General features: G+C 43.1%; 1 protein-coding gene across 1 annotated transcript; it reads left to right on the top strand.

Moving 5' to 3' along the window:
- Window positions 1-13368: 13368 nt before the first annotated feature.
- LOC127213845 (acylcarnitine hydrolase-like) lies at window positions 13369-22640 on the top strand. The gene is made up of 10 exons (XM_051174294.1): window positions 13369-13441; window positions 15363-15567; window positions 16213-16354; window positions 19749-19847; window positions 20113-20253; window positions 20362-20442; window positions 20613-20757; window positions 21124-21261; window positions 22015-22087; window positions 22475-22640. The coding sequence occupies exons 1-10, from the start codon at window positions 13369-13371 to the stop codon at window positions 22638-22640; spliced, it is 1263 nt and encodes a 420-aa protein (XP_051030251.1).
- Window positions 22641-24322: the final 1682 nt, after the last annotated feature.

The following is a 24322-nucleotide window of genomic DNA, read 5'->3' as shown; positions in this document are numbered from 1 at the left end:
ACACAGACTCAGACCTAGGAGGCAATCATGCCAGCCACTGGAACAGTTTCCCAAATGTTGTGGTGTATGGAGGCCAGCTTCTCCTCCTCTGTGTGCATGCTAAGACTCCATAAGGGAGTGGGGTGGGGTAATGACTGGCATCCGAGAGTCAGACTGTGAGGTTGGTGGCAAGGGACCATGGAGAAATAAACTAATAGAGACAATGAGGAAAAGTGCCTGACTTAGGGTTTTCATTGCTGTGAAGAGACTCTATGACCACACCAACTCTAATAATAACAACAAAAAAAAACACATTTAATTGGGGTGCCTCACTTACAGTTTCAGATGTTCAGTCCATTATCATCATGACAGAGGGCCGGGCGGCATGTAGGCAGATGTGGTGCTGGAGCTGAGAGTGCGAGATCTTGCAGGGAATAGGAAGTCAAATGACACACAGGGTGGTGTTCTGAGCATAGGAAACCTCAAAGCCTGCCCCCAACAGTGACATGCTTCCTCCAACAAGTCATTACTCCAACAAAGCCACATCTCCTAATAGTGCCACTCCCTATGAGATTATGGAACCCAATTCCATTCAAACCACCACAGTGTCCTACCCAGTGCCCACACCAAAGCCCATGAAGGGGCACACTGAGGTCTGGGATGAGTGAGGACAGTGCCCAGCAGAGGGGCTTTCACTAGCTGTACCTGCAAGTCAAAGGCAGAAAGTTGGGAACAGAAGGACATACGTGACATTTCCTCCTTTGTATTTGATTGTGACTATATCTATGGGCTGTAGCTGCTACTGACCCTCAGATAATAATGAATCTAATAACGCCTTTTTAATGCCAGTGAGTTCTGGGTGTCATCTCCTTGGCCATATGAGTAGTGCCTTCCAGAAGGACTTTGGGCAAGTTCCCTAGGCCTCCGGCATACAGTTCCTAGCCCCATATCACATTGCTTAAATCTACAGATTATCTTCCCCATGCACCCTACCTTGGGCAAGAGAAGGAGTTTTGGATTTTTTTTTTTTTTTTTTTGGTTTTTGTTTATGTTTTTTGTGGTTTTTGTTTTTTGTTTCCCTAGGACAAAAGTTATGTTCCTTGAGCCCTTATGAGAAATTGAGTCAGGAGGATATGGTTTCCAGGGTGTATGCACAATCCTTGATGCCTATCACTCCAGGTGTATCATAATGGTCATGGACTCAATCTCTGAAATTGTAAGCAAGCCCACAGTGTAATGTTTTCTTTTATAAGGTGCATTAATAATAGTGTCTCTTCTCAATAATAGAAAAGTAGCTAAGACAATGGTCAACAAAGCTGCACCTGGGTATTCATATATATATATATATATGTGTGTGTGTACATATATATATATATGTATGTATGTTAATTTATTTTTTATTTTTATTTTACATATCGATACCAGTTCCCTCTTCCTCTCTTCCTCCCTCCCTCTTTCCCTTTCTCCCACCCTCTCATGCCCCCACCACCACCCTCCCCTTCCATCCTCCCCACTCCACATATAGGGTGATGCCCTCCAAGAGGGGTCATCTAAATCTGTCAAGTCATTTGGAGTAGGGACTAGGACTTCTCTCCTGTCTCTAGGTTAAGGGAGTAACCCTCCATGGGGGATATGTCCACAAGGTCCTTTTGTGCACCAGGAATACATCCTGGTTCCACTGTCTGAGGTCCCTTAGACTGCTCAGGCCTTCTAGCTGAGAACCATGTTCAGGGGGTCTGAGTCAGTCCCATGCTGGCTTCCCAGCTATCCGTCTGGGGGCTGTTAGCTCCTCCTTGTTCAGGTCAGCTGTCTCTATGTGTTTCTGCAGCCTGGTCTTGTCCTCCCTCTCTGTATCTGGATTCCAGTTCAGCTCAGTGTTTAGCTGAGGGTGTTTGCTTCTGTTTCCATCACCTACTAGATGAGGGCTCCATGATGGTGGATAAGTTAGTTGTTGATCTCATTATCAGGGAAGGGAGGGCTCCTCTTTTGTGCTCTGTCTTTGTCTCTCTCTCTCTCTCTCTCTCTCTCTCTCTCTCTCCTTTCTCTCTTCTATTCCTCCCCTGACTCAATCTCCCTAGTCCCACATGCTTTCCTCTCCTCCCCTTCTCTTTTTCCTAGTTCCCTCTCCACTCACTGCCCCTCTACTTCCCATGAGCTCTGGAGATCTTGTCCCTTCCCCCCTTCTGTGAGGGACCTTATATGTATCTCTTAGAATCTTCCTTATATCCTCGTTTCTCTGGCAGTGTGAATTATAGGCTGGTGATCCTTTGCTCTAGGTCTAAAATCCATATATGAGCGAGTACATACCCTGTTCCTCTTTTTGTGACTGGGTTACCTCATTCAGGATGGTTTCTTCATGTGCCATCCACTTGCCTGCAAATTTCAAGATTCCATTGTTTCTGACATTGGCATAAAACAAATATTCACATGGAAATGTTCCTCTTGTCACCTTTAAGTAATATAAAATGGAAACAATTTCATACTTATCACAATCTACACATGATATGATGTGATGTTTAGAGGCAATAGCATACAGCTGGTGTTGGGGAAACTCCTCTGCTTGGAAGGTTGAGCCAGACCCTGTCTGGCCTCTTTACAGATGGTATCCAAACTATCTGGATGTGAGCCCATGGATTCAGAGACCCTAGAAATCCAGAGGCAGGAGTGGAGGAGATTCTAGCCATTAACAGGCTTGGAAAATTGTAGAGCATAGAGGATGGGCACGAGGACATCATGTGGGGTAACGGTCATTACTACTTACTTCCATGGTTTTCTCTTGTGTAGTCATAGGTAAAAGATGAACACCAAGACAGGCTAATCAAGCATAGTATCCCTTTAAACTACAGTGGGATAAATAAGCATTCTGAGAAAAAAGGAAATGGTGGCAATCAGCAAACACCATAATGTGAACATTATTGACCTTCAACATTAACCTTTAATACCCCTCAGGTCTTCAAGATAATCTCTGATGTGGTAGATGGAGAACTTCTACTCAGGCAACCCCTAGAGTTGTTGGCCCAGATCATAGCCACTGTGTCACTAAAAATGGAAAATGTGAATATGTCAGCCCTAAGATACTGTCCCTACAGACTAGATATCGCCTATAATTGGCATTTAAAGCAATCTGTCCTCCACTTGTAGAGTGTTACACCCCTATGGCAGTAACCCTGGCACACCTGTTCCCAGGGGGAAATTCCTCCTTTCTTTTCTTTCTTTTTTTTTTTTTTTTTTTTTTTTTTTCTTTTTTTCCTCCATGCTGTCCTGGAACTCTCTTACTCTCTATGAAGACAGGCTGGCGTTGAACTCATAGAGATCTTTCTGACTCTGCTTCCTGACTGCTAGGATTTAAGATATGTACCACCACACCTATTTGAAACTCCTCTTTTAATTTACTGTATTAAATCCCAACCAGAGTCTCATGAGTCTGGAGGTAAAGGATGAAAATCCTCACACTATCCACTTGTGCGTTCGGAGTCAGACAATGATAACATTAAGACCCTGCAGACTTAAACTGGGGACAGGGGTAGATATCCTGTTAGAGAACACTGACCATGTTGTTTCCACCACAAATACAAAGCACTTATTGAGTTCCCACTGCAAGTATGTCTCTGTTTTTCAGTTCTGTGGTTGCATACTGAATTTCCAAATAGCATGCCAAGAACATGCTTTAGACTTTTAATAGTTACTACATTTTTAAACAGTTTGAGTATGGATATTTTTTATGATGATATGAATTGGTCTTGGGGCTCCATGCAGATGTTCTGCTGATGAACTATACTCACAGCCCAGTGTGGAATGACTTAAATACAATTAAACTAATCTTTCAGGAATGTGTCTTAGTAAGTCTGAGTAAATTCTTAAGATATGCAGCTGCCACTACATTGGATCTTGAATGTTTCTTTCACCCCAAACACTTCCCTCACGCCCTTCTGAAGTCATTGCCATGAAAATGCTCCAAACCCCTCCATCTTACTTTTCTCCCAGCTGTAGTGTGCCTTGTCTTGGAATCTGATGGAATTTTTTGTGATTGGCTCTTCCACTTCACATACAGTTTTGAGATTCGGGTTGTTTCCTTTAATCGTAGACTTCATGTATGCTCACACTGCACTTTATTACTCAGCAGTATTGCACATCTGAGTGGCTTCCATTTCTCAGTTCTTATTTTCCAAGATGGATTTCACTATGTGGTCCAAGCTAATCTTAAACTCCATCCTATGCGTCTACCTCCTAAATACAGGAATTAGAGAAAAGCAACACCAAGCCTAGGTCTTTGTTCCCTTTCACAAAGCTGTTATGACATTTTCAGACATGATTTTCTGTAATCAGGAACTGCACAGAACATTAGTGCCCTCGGTCAGTGGTGTGGCTAGAGTGCAGCTGGGGTAAGTCTGAGGTGTCCACATGGCCACCTAGGGCTCAGATAGCACCATCACTTACATAGTCTTTCACCCACCTCTTTACTTCTCCTTTCAGTCAGCAGTCACAAAGAACAATCTGCATGGTATTTACTATTAAGCCTTCCAGGAGCCTGCTCTTGTTGTACAGTAAGTACAGTAAGTTCCCCCAGGAAGCTGTGAACATATATGCCCCCAGAGGATGCTTGCCTTCCCTCACACTCTCCCTGGTTCAGGTCCCTTCCTCGCGTCTATTTTTTTCCACTCTCTCAGTCCTTCCTCTGACTTTGTAGACCCTCTTTTCCTGGGGCTGTCTTTTTGAGAGCACTGCCCATCTCTCCCTTCTAGGTGTCCAGTAGCAAAAACAGACATTAGAAGTATCCTAGTTCATTCATGCTGTTGTCATATGTGAATTTTTCACCATCTGACTTACACAGAGTTTATTGCTATCTGATCTGGAGGATCTGGTCATGGGGCCACAAGGCTCACTTTCAGGGAGGACATGGCCTCTGGTTCTCAGGTGTCACCTCTTCACTGGGTCCTCGCATAACAGATAAGGAAACAAGATCACCTAATCCTTAAGGGCAGTTAAAAGTATTTGCTGCTCCTCTAGCGGGCCCAAGTTCCATTCTGAACATCCTAATTAATGGGCCCACACAACTGACTGTGACTGTGCCCCCATGGGCACCCACACATTCGGTACTCACACATACATAGAGATATACACAGATACAATTAAAACTGAATCTTGTTTTAACACTCCGTTAGCTCTTCTTCTGTTGCTATTTAAAAAAAATGTAAAGCTACAACTTTTAAAGAGCTTCTTTTAGCTCCCAATTTGAGAGGCCAAATTCCAAGGTGAGTCCTACCATTTACTGGGCAGCCTGTGAGGGTACACTGGGCAGCCTCACAACATCATGAGGAAACGGGGAGAGAAATCACCAAGAATTGTAGAGGTGAGCACATGAAGTGGGTCTGTTTATTCCAATCCACACCATGAGGACCATGAGAACTGAGTTATTCCCTGCCAAGAGCAGTACCCCAACACCTAATTACTGCTTAATAGAGCATACTTTCTAAAAACTCTCTTAAGCAGATCCGGCTCTATCACTGAACCTCAGTATTCCTCAGAATGCAACACAATCTACATTAAATTAAATTAGTCTCTTAGGAGTACTGGGACACACCTATAATTCCAGCATTAGTGGGGGCAGGTAGGAGAGTGATACATTCAAGGACAATCTGAGCTACATAACAAGTTCAAGGTCAACCTCAGCTCCAGAGAGACTGTGCTAATTTTTTTTATCACTGTGACAGAACACCAGAAAGAAAACAAATGGGGGATGGGAGTAAGAGTGTATTTAGACTCAGGGTTCGAGGCATATAGTCCATCATGGCACGGAAAGCAGGGCAGCAGGGCTCCACTCTGAGATGGTTGGAGCTTTAGGCATCTGTGTACATCATAGCAGCAGTCCAGACACAGAGTCCTTCTTTTAGCAATGATCCACAACTTCTCAACACCGCACTACCTGCTGGTAATCGAGTGCTCGTCCATGCAGCTGTGAGGGACATTTCAGACACCAACCCCAAGAAACCCTGTCTCAAAAACAAAGCAAGCAAACAAACAAAAAGTTTCTTTCAGATGGACCACTTAATTAATCTGAGTAACCTATGATGTGCAACCACCGCATCAAGTTTAGAGTGTTTCTTTTACTCCCGAGGCTTTCCGCTTGCCTCTCACAGTCTTTCATTGCCTGGAACCCTGCTGCAAAGCAAGGTTAGTTAGGGTTTCTGTTGCTGTGAAGACACACCACGACCACAGCAACTCTTATAAAGGAAATCATTTGACTGGAGCTGGCTTACAGTTCAGAGATTTAGTCCATTATCATCATGGAGGGAAGCAGGGTGGTACATAGGCAGACATGGTGCTGGAGAGATAGCTAAGAGTTCCACAAGAAACAGTCATCCATTAGACCTGACTTGAACATCTGAAATCTCCCTCCCAGTTACACACTTCCTCTACCAAGGCCATACATACCTACTTCAACAAGACCACACTTACTAATGAAGAACATTTTTATTCAAACCACCACAGCAACCATGCAATTACTTTTGCTACTATAATGGACCTTGCCTTGAATCCAATATAAATGGAATGTTTTGTTACTGGCTTTGTCATTTCACATGTTTTTGTTTCCTTAGTAAAGGCGTGTGTTTATATGGGGTGTGTGTGTGTGTGTGTGTGTGTGTGTGTGTGTGTGTGTGTGTGTGTGTAGAGGACAACTTACAGGAGTAGGCTCTCCTTCTGCCATGAGAGTTTTAGGTATCTAACTCAGGTTGATAGTCTGGGTGGCAAGTGCTTTTACCCCTTTGCTTTCTTTTATCAAAGCATGTCATGATTTGTTTGAGTTGGTGTGGCTTGTTTTGTCTAATGCTTGTTTACTGGTTTGTTTGTGCATATGCCTATGTCCATGCATATTAAGAATCTCTTTGTAGGCCAAGCTTGTTCTGAATTCGTAACAATCCTGCTTTGGTCCCCTGAGTGCCAGATTTATAGGCCTGGGCTTTCAAGCTCCTGTGTTGGTTCTCTGTTTCTCTATCTCTGTCTCCCTCTATGTATGTATGTGTGTCTGTCTGTCTGCCTCTTCTCTGTCTCTATCTCTCTTTCGTGTGTGTGTGTGTGTGTGTGTGTGTGTGTGTGTGTGTGTGTGTGTATGAGAGAGAGAGAGAGAGAGAGAGAGAGAGAGAGAGAGAGACCTAGGTACAACCATGTGCAGGTATCCTTACCTTTATTTATAGGCACATATAAAGACAAAAGATTGATGCCAGGATGTTATCTCTAATCACTACTCCACATTATCTTTTTTAGCTGAGGTTTATGACTGAACCTGGATCTTGTGCATTTTACTCTAGCCATCCAAGCTTGGCTGTTTTTAATAAAGCTTTATGGATATTTACACACACACAACTTCCTGTGATCATATTTGATATTTGGAGTTCAGACCTAGAACTGAGTCACTGAGTCATAAGTCAAATGTGTTTAACCTTTAAAGAAATTGTGGGGCTAGGAGTTGCTCAGTGGTACAGAACAATAGCTTAGAGTAGTGTTTCTCAACCTGTGGGTAGCAACCCCTTTGAGAGTCCAATGACCCGTTCACAGGGGTCCCATATCAGATATTCTGCATATTTGCCTTTCGGCACATATTTGTACTGTTGTAGGATATACTAAAGAAGACTGCTTGGACATGGGTTTAAGCCAATAAGAAGTCTTTATTAGCCAGCTGGCAACTACATGGGATGCTTGGGATCCCAGTGTAGCCCCAAGCCTTTCTCAGGATGAGCTTTTAAACACACACACACAAAATGACCTTTATTTACATACTTCAGTTAACATAAACAGTCAAAAGTAGAACTACCGAAGTAAAAAAGCAAGTTTAGTACATTGAGAAACTTTCTCATAACTACAGACTTTGGTGGATTAAGTGTTTGTTTTAGTTTTGGCAAGTGTTTCTATCTATATGCTGAGTTTTATAGCCTAAACAGTACTTTCACCATGGAGTCAGTTGTTCTAAGGTCTCAGGGACTACTAAGGTCTGGGGCCCTGTTGCAACATTACTATACAAAACAGTAGCAAAATTAGTTATGAAATAGCACTGAAAATAATTTTGTTTGGGGATCACTACAATATAAGGAACTATATTAAAGGGTCACAGCATTGGGAATGTTGAGAACCACTGGCTTAGAATGGTGGAGCAGAGCTTTCTGGAAGGCTGTATGCTTTGAATCTGCATCCAATACCTGGTGGGTTTTCTTGCATGTTCAGGATTCATGGGTCTAGGAGTCAATGAGGAAAAAGGGAATGGTACTACTCACAGGCACCTGTAAATGACACACTAGCAAAGGTTTTAATTCCTGTTTGCATGACCTAGAAGTTTTAGTTCCAGAGTCCAGCATGTTCCTGCAAGGAGACACAGCCTGCATTTCACTGGACTGGACACTACAACTTTCCCTTGGTCAATTTGAGCTCCTGATTCCTTTCAGTCAACAGCCTGTGAATAGAGTATTAGTGGGGATAACTGGCCAGACTATCAAAGGGAAGTTAGACTGCTTCTCCAAAACAGAGCTAAGAAAGAGCTTGACTGGAGTTTGAGAGGCACTTTAAGGCATTCCTTGGTAATACTGTGTCCAGTTATTAAGGCCAATGGGAAACTAGCTCAATCCAGGAAGAATTATAAATGGTCCAGATACTTCATGAATAAAGGTTTAAGTTACCCTCCATACAAAGTATGAAGACCTGTTTAGGTACTCGATTAAAGAAGAGGGGATATAAAATATGGTTTTAAAAAAAGTACAAATACGAGATGTAGTAGTTTGAATAAAAATGGCCCCATAGGGGGTGACACTATTAGGAGATTTGGTCTGTTGGAATGGGGTTGCTTTGTTGGAGGAAGTGTGTCACTGGGGGTGGGTTTTGAGGTCTCAAATGCTCAAGCCTGGCCTGTGTGACTCAGTCTCTTCCTGCTGCCTTCAGATCCAGATGTAGAAATCCCAGCTCCTTCTCCGGAACCACGTCTGCCTGCACATTGCCATGTTCCACAACACACTTCCCACTGTGACAATAATGGACTAAACCTCTGAAACTATAAATTAGCCCCAATTAAATGTGTTTCTTTTTTATTTTTTTTATTTTTTATTTTACATGTTGATCCCAGTTACCTCTCCCTCCCTCCCACCCTCTCTTCCCCTTCACATGTACCCAGACCACCCTCCCCTCACATCCCCCCCACCCCAACTCCACCTGGATGGCATTGTAAATCTGTCAAATCATTTGAAGTAGGGACTAGGACTTCTCTCTTTTCTCAAGGTTAAGGGAGTATCCCTCCATGGGGGATGTGTCCACAAGGTCCTTTTGTGCACCAGGAATACATCCTGGTTCCACTGTCTGAGGTCCCTTAGACTGTTCAGTACTTCTAGCTGAGACCCATATTCAGGGGGTCTGAGTCAGTCCCATGCTGGATTCCCAGATATTAGTCTGGGGGCCCATTAGCACCTTCTTGTTCAGGTCAGCTGTCGCTATATGTTTCTGCAACATGGTCTTGTCCTGTCCCTCTGCACCTGGATTCTAGTTCAACTCAGTGTTTAGTTTGGGTGTTTGATCCTGTTTCCAACAGGTACTAGATGAGGGCTCCATGATGGTGGATAAGTTAGTTGTTGATCTTACTATCCGGGAAAGGCATTTATGGTAACCTTTCCATGGTTGCTCAGATTGTTAGTTGGCAGCTGTCTTGTAGGTCTCTAGACCTTTCTTTAGGTTCAGTTTTCTCTCCAAACCAATAATGGCTCCCTCTTTTATATTCATTCTCTCTCTCTCTCTCTCTCTCTCTCTCTCTCTCTCTCTCTCTCTCCTATTCCTACCCTGACTCTATCTTCCTAGTCGCACGTGTTTTCCTCTCCTCCCCTTCTCTTTCTCCTACTTCTCTCTCTATTCACTGCCCCACCCACTTCCCATGTGCTCTGGGAGACTTGCCCTTCCCCCTTCTATGAGGGACTTTATATGAATCTCTTAGAATACACCTTGTATCCTAGTTCCTCTGGTGGTGTGAATTATAGGCTGGTGATCCTTTGCTCTAGGTCCAAAATCCATATATGAGTGAGTACATACCATGTTCCTGTTTTTGTGACTGGGTTACCTCACTCAGGATGGTTTCTTCTAGTGCTATCCACTTGCCTGTGAATTTCAAGATTCCATTATTTTTTTTCTGCAGAGTAGTAATCCATTGTGTAGATATGCCACATCTTCTACATCCAGTCTTCAGTTGAGGGGCATCGAGGTTGCTTCCAGGTTCTTGCTATTACAAATAATGCTGCTATGAACATAGTTAAACAGATGTCTTTGTTGCATGGATGTGGGTCATTTGGGTATATTCAGTATTCCTTTATAAGGATTGCAGTGTTCATGGTTTCTCCCCACAGCAACTTTGAAGTAATTTTTCCTAACTGGCTCCAAGCTCTGCACTCTGCATGCCACTGTACCCCTGGCATGGCTTTATATCAGTTAAGCTGCATTCCTCTCTCTTTTTACTCCCTCCAATCCAGAAAGTCCTCTTCTCACACCTGTTCTGAACAGTAAATCTCTCTCTTAATCCTTCCCTAACAGCTCTGATTCTCTCTTGCCCTTTTATGTGTTTTATAGACAGGAGTTCAGCTTAAACTCAGGAAGCAGGACAATAGCACCTTTGACTGAGATACTGGGTGGGGCCCCTCCTACCAGGGATTATGTTAAAACAAACTCAACTTACTGCATTAACTACAACATTAACCTTGACTACAGATTTGTCAGCACATATCTATACAGACACCAAACACATGTTCTGTATCATGCATTTCCACATGGAAGGAAAGGAGTCCTGACTGCCAAGAACTCATGTAGAATTGATAGCACCACAAGTTTTTGAGACAGGTCTCCTTGTATATCCCTGGCTGTCCTGGAACTTGCTCTGTAGACCAGACTGGCCTTGAACTCAAAAAGAATCATCTACCTCTGCCTGCCAAGTGCTGGGATTAAAGAAATGCACCACCACCGCTCAGCTTTTTCCTTAGAGGGAAGCTGTCCTCTATTACCAGGGGCACCAAGAATTTAATTCTGTCATTACTGGCCTAGGAAATCCTATCCTAAGGTTGACAGAGGGACTAAATTTCCACCCATAAGCCTTTCTTTGATCCTTCTTGTGTTACACATTTACTCTCCTTTTTTCTTTTCTGATAATATATATATACATATATGTATATATGTATATATATTATCCAATATATATCCAATAATATATCCAATATATATATATATATATCCAAAGAAAGAGTAACCTCATGTCAAGGTTGGTTTATTAAGGGTGAAAAAATAATTTTACCTGAAAAAGATTTGCCCCTAATCTCCTCTCACACTTACTTGAAGATTTGTCTCTTGTCAGAAATCTCCATGAGGTTACCCAGTCTTGCCTGACATGCAAGAAGGGACATCAGGATGCTGCCTTTTGGGGTAAATCTAACCAGCACTGGGGAGTTGATTTTACCCACAAGCCACCCATTAAAACAACAACAAAAAAAACAACAAATATTTACTGGTTATGGTAGAAACATTGTTGAGATAGGTAAAGGCTTTTCAATGAAAATCTAAAGGGGCTGCTTTGCTGATTAGTTGAAGCTATAACTGGATGTCTACGTCTTCCCCAGCCTGTCTATATGTGTCACCTATCTGTAAGCATGTGTGCCTACTTCTTGAGTCCCATATTGCCTGGGTGCCTACTAGCACGTGCCTACTACTGGGTGCCTACTAGCATGACTCGTGTACTGATGGATAAAATAAGTAACATCTGCCTAAAAAAAAAAAATATGAACCAGGCGCAGGAGAGATGGCTCACAGGTTAAGAGCATTGGCTGCTCTTCCAAAAGTTATGACTTCATCTCCCAAAAACCACATGCTTGCTCACAACCATCTTAAATAAGAGCTGGTGCCCTCTTCTGGTGTGCAGGCAAACATACAGGTAGAACACTGTATATGTAAAAATAAATAAAATCTTCAAAAAAAAAAAAAAATGAACCAGGGGTGGGGTAGGAAGGGAAGAAGTGAAAGAGAGCGAGAACATGAAAGCAAAATTGGGGCTGGAGAGGCGGTTCAGTGATTAACAGCACTTGCTTCTCTTGCAGAGAAGCAAGAAGTTCCGTTCAGCTACATGGCAGCTAATAATCATTACTCTAGCTCCAGGGAATCCAACACATTTTGGGGGCTCTATGAGCACCAGGATCAAACAAAGTACAAATTCATAACAATTAGGTAAAACCTTACAATAAATTTAAAAAAATGAAAATATTTAAAAATCAAAGTAGAATATTGAGAGGGAAGGGGATTCTGGGGATAAGTGAGATTAAAAACACTGCATATGTGTATCAAGTGTCATAATAAAACATTATTGTGTAATAATAAAAAATACCAAAAACAAAAAATTGCCACAATTGAGGAGAGCTTCACTGAATTAGCCATGGCTTCACGGGGAAGGTATGTGTGGACTTAGGATCACTACTGTTACAGAAGAGGGACCTGAATGCAGACTCAGTGAACTACGACTGAAAAAAGCAAGGAATTTTGGAGAAAGGGTGTGCTCAGAGCACCCTGTAGTTACTCAGGCTCTTCCAATATCAAGAGGACAACTCTCAAATATTCATTCCACTCATCTGTGGGAATCTTACAGTACACACTTTAGAAAAGCAGCCTTTTTAAGGCTCAGGCATTATGCTGGCCTGCACCTGTCACCTGACAGAATGAACACGGGCAGTAACCTGGTCAGCATGCAGGTGCAAAGACCCCTCTAACAGAACGACCCTCACACACAAGTGCGCTATTTCCTGTTCTCTTTCCCCCTGTTCCCCTGGGGCAGACAGGACTTTTCCTGTATCCTTCTGTCCCCTCTCTGTCTCTCTGTCTCTTTTCTCTTTCCATCCCTTCCCTTTCTAATAAAACTTCTCACTTAATCTATGTCTGTCTGCCATGTTTCTCTCTCCACCTCGATCACCCTCACCTGCCATAGAATACACGAAGGTTCCTAAAGCTTTATCCTAACAGCCATGGCTTCCATGGCTTTATGTTCCTTCCTCTCTGCCCAATGCCCACACTGGGCCTGTGACTCCAAGAACAGTAAACATGGTGATTCCAGATTTGAAGTGAGGGCTGCAGGTATCCACAATGAACTTCTGAAGTCCTGCTGTGCCTTGCAATGAGGCCAAAAAAGGAATGCACAAGAGCATTGGCCCCACCTGCTGAACTCAGGCTCCTGTCAATTGTGCCTACTCATCACAGCTCTCCTGCAACTTTGCCCTGCCCACAGAGCTCCCGCCTATAACCCTTAGGGTCCAAATATCTGTCTGGGCAAAGCCCACATGTTCGGTTTCCTGCTGATGCCACACAGTGCATCCCAAAGCAGCACAGACTCAGACCTCAGAGATGACATGGGACAAACTTCCTGGTTGGCTGAATGTGGTGGCCTTTGGGCTTCTGTTTCTCCTCCGAGTGCAAGGTGAGGCTCCATATGTGGGTGGTGTGAACCAGAGTTGCCAATTTTGACAGAGTCAGAAGCTGAGACTGTGGTAGGGAAGGTAGCAAGTAGGGAGGAGCAGGTAGAAATGACAAAGTGGGAAAGTGACCCCTGTATCCCAGAGTCAGTGATGCCTGAGGACTCTCAATAGTAAGGAGAGTCTCCTGACAAGTACTGGGCATGAAAGTCAGAAGTACAGAGGGCTGGAGAGAGAGAGGCAGATATGGCATGCTCCCATCTGTGTGTGCTGATCCTGTGACTTTAGCTGCTACTGGCCTGTGGATAATAATAAAATTAACCCACCATTCTGCTGCCATTGAATTCCAAATGTGTCACTCCCCCCCCCCAACAGAGAAGCATCCAGGTAGACTACTCCAAAAAGTCCTGGGAAAGTTTCCTGGCTCTCAGTCATACAGTTTTCCTGCCCTACAATGGTTGCCCAACTGAGATCCCAAGGTTCCTGTCCCCATTTTTCAGACCTTTGAAAAAGACACAACTTGGCATCCAAGAATATGCTCTGGGCCTGCCAGAGAGTCTTCAGGCTTATGAAAAGGTGAGCCATGAGAGGACTGTGCCCAGAGTCTGTGTACACCCCTGAGGCTCTTGTCTATTGTTGTCCAGGTTCTAAGATTTACTGGGGACTTCTGGACAGGAAGATCTTCCCAACTCACACTTAGTTTATTGAACTCTTCACATTTGGCTTATTGAACTCTTAATTGTTCTTGTTTGGATCCTGGGTTCAGAATCACTGATAATTGTAAGAAGACACAGAGTTGTGTCCTATCCAGGCAAGGCTCTTCCATGGGGACGTCAAGATAATATATTCTGGGTAAGGCAGAGAAGGCAGAAGGCTTCTCAACTGCAAGCCAGCCTGGGCTACATAGCAATAACCTATGGGAGGTGGTGGAGATAAAAGTAGAGATGTGTTAAAACAGAATACCATGACAATTTCAGAATCATTACTAATCTGGAAGAGAGTACTTCTGAAGTAAATTTGGACAGCAATTCTTACAACAACAAATTCTGAAATTTAAAGTATCACATAAAAGGTCATACAGCAATCTAAATCAAGGAGGCATTTTGGTTTTTAAATATGTCATGCATGATATTTGCTGAGATTTAACTACAGGATAATTTTCTACTATTTCTTTTTCACTTTTCATTTGTACATATGGTTGTTACAAAGACACTGACTCTTGAGAAACCTACATGTATGATTAGAGTGGTGTATTCCTTTCCCCATGTGTCAATCTAACTCAGGATCTCTGTTTAATAAACTCCATGACCCATTTGAAACTGGAAAAAGGAAAATGTTGGTAGATTTGTTTTTATTTTCACATGTATGGCTGTGTTCTTCTGCCTCCGGACCAGAAAGATACTTCACTTCAATATGTGGGATTATGAGGAGAGCTTCTGTTGGTGGGTAAAGCATCCTGGATGTAGCCTGACTCTTATCAGATTAAGTTCAGCAGGCTTTGTGTGTCACTGTAGCAGTGACAGGTATTAGTGACCCATGTCCTCAGTGAGCTATATGGACAGACATGTCATGTGGCATGGTATCCTGTAGACAGCATGTCAGCTGGTGACTGGGGGGAGCCTTCAGCTTTGTAAAGAAGTTGGCAAATTGACCTCTGATCCCTAAGATTGGTCTTCATTACCTGGTAGCACATCAAGAAGCATCAAACATGCAACCCATGTTTATCAGGTGTGGAATATCCTCACTTCTTGTGGAAACAGGACAGATCTGCCACATTCTGCTACATTGGAGCATGATGCAGTGGAGACAAGTTGCCAGGGGTACTTGGAAAAGACTGAGTTGAGGATAACAAGAAAGTAACAACATCCATAATGTGAAGATAGATGATTGAGCAAACCGAACCTGGATACCATATGTTATTTACAGGTGAAGACTCAGCCAGCCCCATTAGGACTACACACACAGGACTGGTGCAGGGAAGACTTGTCCACTTGAATGACACCAGAGAGGCTGTCCAAACCTTCCTGGGAATCCCCTTTGCCAAGCCACCTCTAGGAAAGCTGAGATTTGCACCCCCTGAGGCTCCCGAACCATGGAGTGGCGTGAGAGATGGGACCTCCTACCCACCTAGGTATGTTCTCCTGAGACCCAGGACTGTGTAGTTGCTCAGACATCTGAGACAAACTGCTGTGCTTTCTCCATCTCAAGCCCTCAGCCGCATTCTCTCTGTGATGGGGATACACTGCAGATGCCAGAGAAAAAGCCAAAATGATGATAGTTTCTTAGCAAATTCACCCTCCACAATCACTGTGCCAACCCATGAATATCCAGGTACTATTGGCCAAGATATAAATATATGTCTTCCAATTAGAGATTCTGCAAGAGAATTCAGTTCCTTGAGAGTCTGGATATGAGGTGAAGGAAGTCCCACCACAATGTTTACCCCAATACCCTGGATGTAGAATGTACAAAGAGAAATGGTATAATTATACACACCAATAGTTTTCACAGAAACTCATGGAAATGCCAACATCCCGTCATCAGGAAGAGTGGGATTTAAGGCTCCTATCCATCTGGCAGCCTCACTGGAATTTGAACTCCAGTTTTCCCAAAGCCTGGGACCTTACCTTGTTTGGAAGAGATTTTGGAGTAGAATCTCATGTTATCAGAACTTCAATGGGCCACAGAGAAGAGATTTTGATGCCTGAGAGCATTTGCTCTCAGGGCCTGTTTTTACCTACTGCATATCTCATAAAATAATTGTCATTGTCCCCAGGTGCTTACAAAATTCTGAAACAGAGAATGTAAAGAGTCTGGCAATGATGAAACTCAGCGTGACTCCCATCTCTACATCGGAGGACTGCCTGTATCTCAACATCTACACACCAGCTCATGCCCATGATGGTACTAACCTGCCTGTGAGAAGCAGACCATACATAGCTCTGGGGATGGGCATTTCTTCAGGATGATTAGAAGAGCCAAAATCAATCTGAGCTCCAAGAAGGATGGATCCTTTTCTACATCCATTCTTTTTATTGGGGAATTGAGTCTGTTGGCATTGCAGTATAACAATGATGAATGTTACTTCCTAATATTTTGTTGGGGGTGGTAGTGATATTGGTGATGGCAGTGATGTGTGTGTGTGTATGTGTGTGTATGTGTATGAGTGTGTATGTGTGTGTGTGAGAGAGAGAGACAGACAGATAGACAGACATACCAGACCAGACAGACAGACAGACACAGAGTCTGAGAGATTCTTTTTATTTTGCTAGGATAGATTATTTCCTGTGTTTTCATGTGTGTAGTTCATCTCCTTGGTTTGGATTTTGCCTCTAGAAACTTCTGTAGGGCAGATTTGTACATAGATATTGTTTAAACTTGCCTTCATCTTGGAACATTTTAATTTCTCCATCTATGATTATTACAAGTTTTGCTGGGTATAGTAATCTTGACAGGCATCTTGAAAAATCTCTTGAAAAATCAGGTGTAAGTCTCATAGATATGCCTTTGTGTGTTAGTCTTTTCCCTACAGCTTTTAATATAATCCTTTGTTCATGTCTAGTGTTTTGATTATAATATGGCAAGGGGACTTTTATGGTCCAATATATTTGCTGTTCTGCATGGTTCTAGAACATTTATAGGTATTTCCTTCAAACAGGAAATTTTACTTCTGTGATTTTGTTGAAGATATTTTCTAGGACTTTGACTATTTTATATTCTCCTCCTTCCTCTATTCATATTATTCTTAGACTTCTTCTTTCCATAATGTCCCAGATTTATTGTTAGATTTCACATTTTCCTTGACGAATGTATCAATTTCTTCTATCATATCTTCCATGCCGGAGATTCTTTCTTCTGTCTTTTATATTCTGTTGGTGAAGATTTCATCTGTACTTCCTATTAACATTACACATTTTTTTTCATTTCCAGGATTCCCTCAGCTTCTGCTTTCTTCAGTGTTTCTATTTCCACTTTCAGGTTTTGAAACCTGCCCCCATCATACCACACACACACACACACACACACACACAAACACCTAGTCTTTCTTTATGGGATTTAGTCATTTCCTCCAATTGTTTGTTTTCCTGGAATTCTTTAAGTAGTTTATTCATTTCCTTTTAAGGACCGCTATCATCTTCATACCGTTGGTTTTAAAGTCTTTTTTTTTTTTTCAGCTATGTTGAAATATTCAGGATGTGCTGTGGTAGGATAGCTGGGCTCTGTTGGAGACATATTGCCCAGGCTGTTATTGCTTGGACCTACTCATCAGGGTTTAGGAGTGACCACAGGTCTCAGTATTGGTTTCTGGGTGTGTCTTTGTGTGTTGGGTGTTTTGTTCCTTAGTTTCTGTTTGCACACTGGGTTTTCATAGTGTGTTGTCTCCTTTACTGACATGTTCAGCCAGTGTGTACACAGGGAATGATTGTTGGTGCTGGAGGCTGGGAAAGGGCCAGGAGGAAGATGGTCTGTTGCAATGCTATGGGTGACCCTGAGAACTGGGGAACAGAGAGAGGGAAAATGGTCCACAGCAGTCTACCTGGTCACCTGCCAGGTATAGGCTACAGTTGAGGAGGGAATATCTGCACAAGATGGTGATTGGAATAGAGTAGTAAGTTTGGAAGGGAAAGCCAGTAGAGGGGCAGGGGTATGAGGGACTCACAGCAGTGGGAGACAGGTTGAGGGAAGCTTCAACTGGTATTCTGTTGCACTGCTGGGGAACCCTGAGAATCGGGGGGTAACAGAGAGTGGGGAAGATCCTTAGGCACCCTACCGGGTCCCACAGGTCTGGTATTAAAGGCTTACATCACAATGACCAGCTATGTGCCAATGAATTTTGTTAATAATAATGGAGAGTCACTGATGAAAACACCCCTCTTCATTTCAAAGGCTCTGAGAGTAAAGGTGTCATTATTCCATATTTAGAGACATTAATCTAGGCTTCAGTCTTTAGAGATGTAGAGGGGCTGGCAAGTATACTGATGATGTTAGGACCCTGTCTGTGGCCCAGGTGAGGATGTCCTGAGGAGTTTTGTCTGTGTGTCTATGTACACTGAGACAAAGCATGAGGTAAAGTAGAAGATACCCCAGGTGGAGTTTGAGCTGGGTGGGAAGTTCCTGTCATCTGACTTGATTTCCACAGGTGATGGTATGGATCCATGGTGGTGGACTAGTAACGGGCATGGCTTCTGTGTATAATGGATCCATGCTGGCAGCCCTTGAGGATGTGGTGGTGGTCACTATCCAGTACCGTCTGGGTATCCTAGGCTTCTTCAGGTGAGTCTAGGGCTGACCTGTGCTGTGCAATAGAGGATAAACAGAAATAAGACAGCCCTGTGATTCCTTCTCTGCCACTCCTCAGCACTGGAGATCAACATGCCAGAGGCAACTGGGGCTACCTTGACCAAGTGGCCGCCCTACGCTGGGTCAGGCAGAATATCGCCAATTTTGGAGGCAACCCTGACTGTGTCACCATTTTTGGACAGTCTGCAGGAGGCACAAGTGTGTCTTCACATGTTCTATCCCCCATGTCCCAAGGACTCTTCCACAGAGCCATCATGGAGAGTGGGGTGGCCCTGGTTCCTGTACTGATCTCCAACACTTCTGACATGGTCTACACAGTGAGTCTCTCCACCCATCCTACTGATGACCCTACAGCCTCAGTCCCCTCCTTCTGATGCTCTGGGAGTTTTATCAATCGGGAAAACAAGCAGCTTCTTTCGGGAGATTCTGAGAGACTCATGGGTTAGAAACTACTTCTTTCTACGTTACACAGGCTGGGAGTAAGAACCATGCATAAGTACCTTGTAGTGTCCATCATTTTCAGAAACTAGTATGTATGTGATGATGATATGGCTCAATACATAGAAACATAAAGGCCTGAGTTCCAATTCCCCCCAAAACCACAAAAAGCTGCATGTAGTAATAAGTGTGTAATCCTAATATTCCAATGGTGAGATAGGAGGCAGAGACCAGAGAATTCTTGAAGAGTCGCTAGTTACATTGACACCTGTAGACAGGAAAAAGTAATAAACATTCATTTCTCAAACAAAACAGAAATGCGGACTAGCGACCTCTAATATTTAGACACCAACCTAACTCATGCATGTACACACATAGCTTATTTTTAAAGTGTTTAGGTAGAATGACCCCTCTGGCTGTCACATCTGAGCAACAAGAAAATGGGAATTTCATGCTAACTCTAAACCTCCAGCACAAGATATGATGTGGTATCAGGACACAATGTCATTCAACTAGAATTGGGAAAACTCCTTGCCTAAAAAGATGAATCAACTCCTACCTGATCCCTTACAGACAGTGGCCAACTTATCTGATTGTGAGGCTGTGAACTCAGAGACCCTGGTGCACTGTCTGAGAAACAAGAGCGAAGAGGACATTCTGACTATTAACCAGGTTGGAGGAATAATGTGACTTAGAGGACCGGTTCAATGAGATGTCAGACAATCAGCCCTTATTACACTAAATAAACTATGTCTGCACTATAATTTGGTATGCTTTATATCATGTGCATAAAATGAATACCAAGGTATCCTAATAAATGTACTCTCTCAGGGGTAAGAAGCATCTTGGGACAGTGAAATGGGGGGATGGGGATAGGGTTTCTCAGTGAATAAATAATATGTATTGACATTCACCATTGAACTTGGATGCCCATCAGGTCTTCAAGATGATCCCTGCTGTGGTGGACAGGGAGTTCTTACCCAGGCATCCCCAAGAGTTGTTGGCTTCTGTGGATTTTCACCCTGTCCCCTGCATTATTGGTGTTAACAATGATGAATATGGTTGGATTCTACCAAAGGTATTAACAGTTCCACTTCTTTAAAATTATGGGGACTTATAAGTTGGGTAGTGAAACCATAAACTGTATACACCCACCTTATACTGAAAACTGCACCCTGTCTCCCAGACCATAGGCACTGACCAAACAATAAAGAACATAACCAGAGAGACCTTGCAGGCTTTGCTGAAGAGCATAGCAGCAAAGATGGTGAGACACCTTGGGTACTGCCTCCAAAAAAAAGTACCCATACATATCCTTCTCAGACACCATGCCTAGAAACAAAACTTCCCAGCACACTCCCTATTCTTCATACTGTGGCTGCTGCCTGTCAAAACAAAAACCTGCCTAACCTTATTCTTCCTGATCCCCTGGTGTAGAACTTGCCTCCTGAGTGTAGTGATCTGCTAATGGAAGAGTACATGGGGGACACTGAAGACACCCAGACCCTCCAAATACAGTTCAATGAAATGATAGGGGACTTCTTCATCATTATCCCTGCACTCCAAGTTGCAAACTTTCAGTGTGAGTACATCTGTAATGAGGCCAAGATGGGAAGAATTCGTTGTCATGGGTCCCAGGTGAGTTCTATAGTGTCCAGGTCCATACCCATGACTGGATCATTTCTCTGGTACCAAATACCCAAGGACCATTACATTGGTATTTCTTCATTCTAGTGTAAGAGACATCTTACCATATACAGATAAGAAAACAGGTTGCTAATACTCTATTGATTTTGTTTAGCCAAAGTCTTACCTATAATTAGTGAACCTGCCTGAAGCCACCCACTTGACAATTATGCCATCATATAACATTATATTTTGTCACCAAGGGTTAGGCAGGAAAGCTCCAGGTGAGAAAATGCTATGACACCATGTGTTCTCACTGTAGATTCCCATGCACCTGTCTATTTTTATGAGTTCTGTCATGACACCAACTTCTTCAAAGAAATCAGACCACACCATGTGAAAGCTGACCATGGCGATGAAGTTCCCTTTGTTTTTGGGTCTTCCTTCTGGGGCATAAAATGTGAGTCTTCCTTGTTTTCCATGAGCTACATGGGGCCCCAGCTGGGTACCTGATGGGCAACTGAGGTCCCAGTCCAGTTGAGAAAATCAAGGCTCTCAGAGAGGATCATTTTCCCAGTTCATAATGCTACACCAAGAATATACTCAGGACACTTTGGAGTACAATCTATTGTCTTAGTTACTTCTCTATAGCTGTGATGAGACACTATAACCAAGGCAGCTTATAGAAGAAAGAATTTATTGGGACTTGCAGTTTCAAAGGGTTAGTCAAAGTCCATGACCATCATGGTTGAAAGAATAGCATGCAGGCAGGCATGACATTGGAAAAGTACCTAACTAAAAGCTTACATCCTGATCTACGAGGCATAGAGAGAGAGAGCTAACTGAAATAGACTGGAATTTTAAACCTCAAACCAACTTCCAGTGATACCCCTCCTCCAACAAGGCCATACCTCCTAATTGTTCCCAAACAGTTCCACTAACTGGGGACAAAGCATTCAAATAAATGAGTCTATAGAAGTCATATAATTTGAGCTGCCATACACATGCTAGATGGAACAAGGACACACTGGAACATAACTGAACCTGGAGGCATTCAGTTAGAGGTGTGGGTGGCTCTTGAATCTGAATCTTGAAGGGGAAGGAAAAGAGGCCTAGAGACCAAATCAGGCTGTAGGAAGGATGGTGAATATGGAGCGAGAATAGGCAGCTGCATCAGGTGGAACTTGAATGTTTGTCTTTCCCATGGCTACAGCTGACTTCACTGAGGAGGAGGAACTGCTGAGTAGGAGGATGATGAAGTACTGGACTAACTTTGCACGACATGGGTGAGAGCATGCCCCTCCCTTAAATCCTTGGGTCCTTATGTGGTTGATGGCTTCATTAGCCTACATGGATAACTCATCACATGATAGAGTTCTCCTCAGCCCATGGCACACTTAGATACATTCTATTAGTTACTGGTCATATTGGAGTGACCTGGCTGGAGCTATGGTGTTATTCTTTAGATCTGACGTTTGAGAGAGAGACGTGAAATTGGCCAGGTTGTCTAGCCCCACATGGAGCAGACACCAGTAAGTGACACTTGTGTCCCTATAGGAGGACAGACACATGCCCCAACAGCGTCCTCAACCATTGGCCCAATTGGTCCACTGCCCTGACACTCACTGAGGGATTAGGCATTGGTCAAGAATGACCTTCACCATTCTCCACAGGAACCCCAACAGTGAGGGTCTACCCTACTGGCCTGTGTTTGATGAGTACCTGCAGTTGGATATCCAGCCCACTTTGGGGCAAGCCCTGAAGGCCAGAAGGCTGAAGTTCTGGACCAAGTCTTTTCCAAAGATGATCCAAGAGCTAAAGAGGGCTCAGGGAAATTAAAAAGTGTTGCAGTTCTCTGTGAGAGGAATGATGTGAAGGATTGAGTATATATGGAGTCAGCCTAACATTTCTTAGAGAATCCTGGTTAAAGCCTAACAACCATATAACCAACCATCCCCTACACTTGTCCATTTGGCCAACTTGTATGACAAACACTTTGTGTGTCACTCATTACTCCACATGCTGGGACACCGTTTACAAGACCCACTATGTAAATGCTCCCATGACTGTGTAGATGTGTGATCCCCTAAGTGCACCAATCTGCCTTCACAGTCTAATGGTACCTGGATCCTCCCTTCCTTTCTTCTGCTTTCATCTTCTCTCCTCTTCTCCAAGCCCCAGACATTCTTCATATGAAACAGAAGCTTTGGAAATATTGACTATAAGTGAGTGGGCTTTGTCAAAATCCTATGTTCTCTCAGCATGTCTCATGTCTTTCTTATGTTTAAGTATCCAATAAAGAAACCTAATAATCCAAAGTTCAATAATTTCATTTTTTCTGACTGTATTCTGAAAGTTCACAGATTGCAAGATGGGCTCTATAGAAGGTATCTCTGACCCGTGCTACACAGATACTGAGACAGGAAGATTCATGATTCAACCAGTTTCACGTCAGCCTAAGCAATACCGTAAGAGCCACATCTCATATATATCTGGAAAGCACACATACCAATTTGGATACATGTTTATGAAAGAAGAAAATCAAGGTCAGGCACAAGATTTGCATGTGGTGACAGTTAGGTCTCTGACTCAGAAGGTTTCCTGTTACATCCTCATTGAATAGTATGAGAGAACAATGACACTCTTGACCTTCCCAGAGTCAAAACTCTTAATAGCATTAATAGAAATTCAATTTCAGCAAATAAATTTGATTGCATGGCTTTCAGACCAAAGCTCATACAGGTCTCTGACATCAGCCACAAAGGATGCCAACTGATGAAAAAAAATCCCTACATAGTGTCCCTGTATATGAAATTTTGCAAAGGCCTGCAGAAGCAGATCTAAGCATGTTCGTGAAATTTTCAATCTGCATCAAGAGTTAGGGTGTTACATCTTCATTAACCATTCTTCAATTGAGGGGCACCTAGGTTGCTTCCAGATTCTTGCTATTACAAATAGTGCTGCTATGAACATAGTTGAACAGATGTCTTTGTTGCATGGATGTGAATTCTTTGGATATATGCCTAAGAGGGGGATTGCTGGGTCCTGTGGTAAACTAATTCCCATTTTCCTGAGGAACCGCCATACTGATCTCCAAAATGGCTGTATGTGGCACATCTACACAATGGAATACTACTCTGCAGAAAAAAATAATGGTATCTTGAAATTCGCAGACAAGTGGATGGCACTTGAAGAAACTATCCTGAATGAGGTAACCCAGTCACAAAAAGAGGAACACAGTATGTACTCACTCATATGTGGATTTTAGACTTAGATCAAAGAATCACCAGCCTATAATTCACACCACCAGAGGAACTAGGATATAAGGTGTATTCTAAGAGATTCATATAAAGTCCCTCACAGAACTGGGAAGGGACAAGTCCCCCAGAGCTCAGGGGAAGTGGGGGGGGGGCAGCGAATGGAGAGAGAAGTAGGAGAAAACGAGGGGGAGGGAAGGAAAACATGTGCGACCAGGAAGATTGAACCTGGTTAGGAAAAGAAGACAGGAGAGAGAGAGAGAG

Source organism: Phodopus roborovskii, unplaced genomic scaffold, assembly GCF_943737965.1.
Source record: "Phodopus roborovskii unplaced genomic scaffold, PHOROB, whole genome shotgun sequence".
Classification (NCBI taxonomy): domain Eukaryota; kingdom Metazoa; phylum Chordata; class Mammalia; order Rodentia; family Cricetidae; genus Phodopus; species Phodopus roborovskii.
The sequence above is the reverse complement of the archived record's forward strand: the minus strand, read 5'-3'. Positions and strand labels throughout refer to the sequence as shown.

Bases quoted from the DNA above. Each gene is read 5' to 3' on its own strand.
- LOC127213845 (XM_051174294.1), top strand. From the start codon at position 13,369: ATGACATGGGACAAACTTCCTGGTTGGCTGAATGTGGTGGCCTTTGGG. The intron at 16,355-19,748 runs GTGAGAAGCAGA...GATCCCTTACAG, and splicing joins ATGATGGTACTAACCTGCCT to ACAGTGGCCAACTTATCTGA. The intron at 20,443-20,612 runs GTGAGACACCTT...CCCCTGGTGTAG, and splicing joins AGAGCATAGCAGCAAAGATG to AACTTGCCTCCTGAGTGTAG.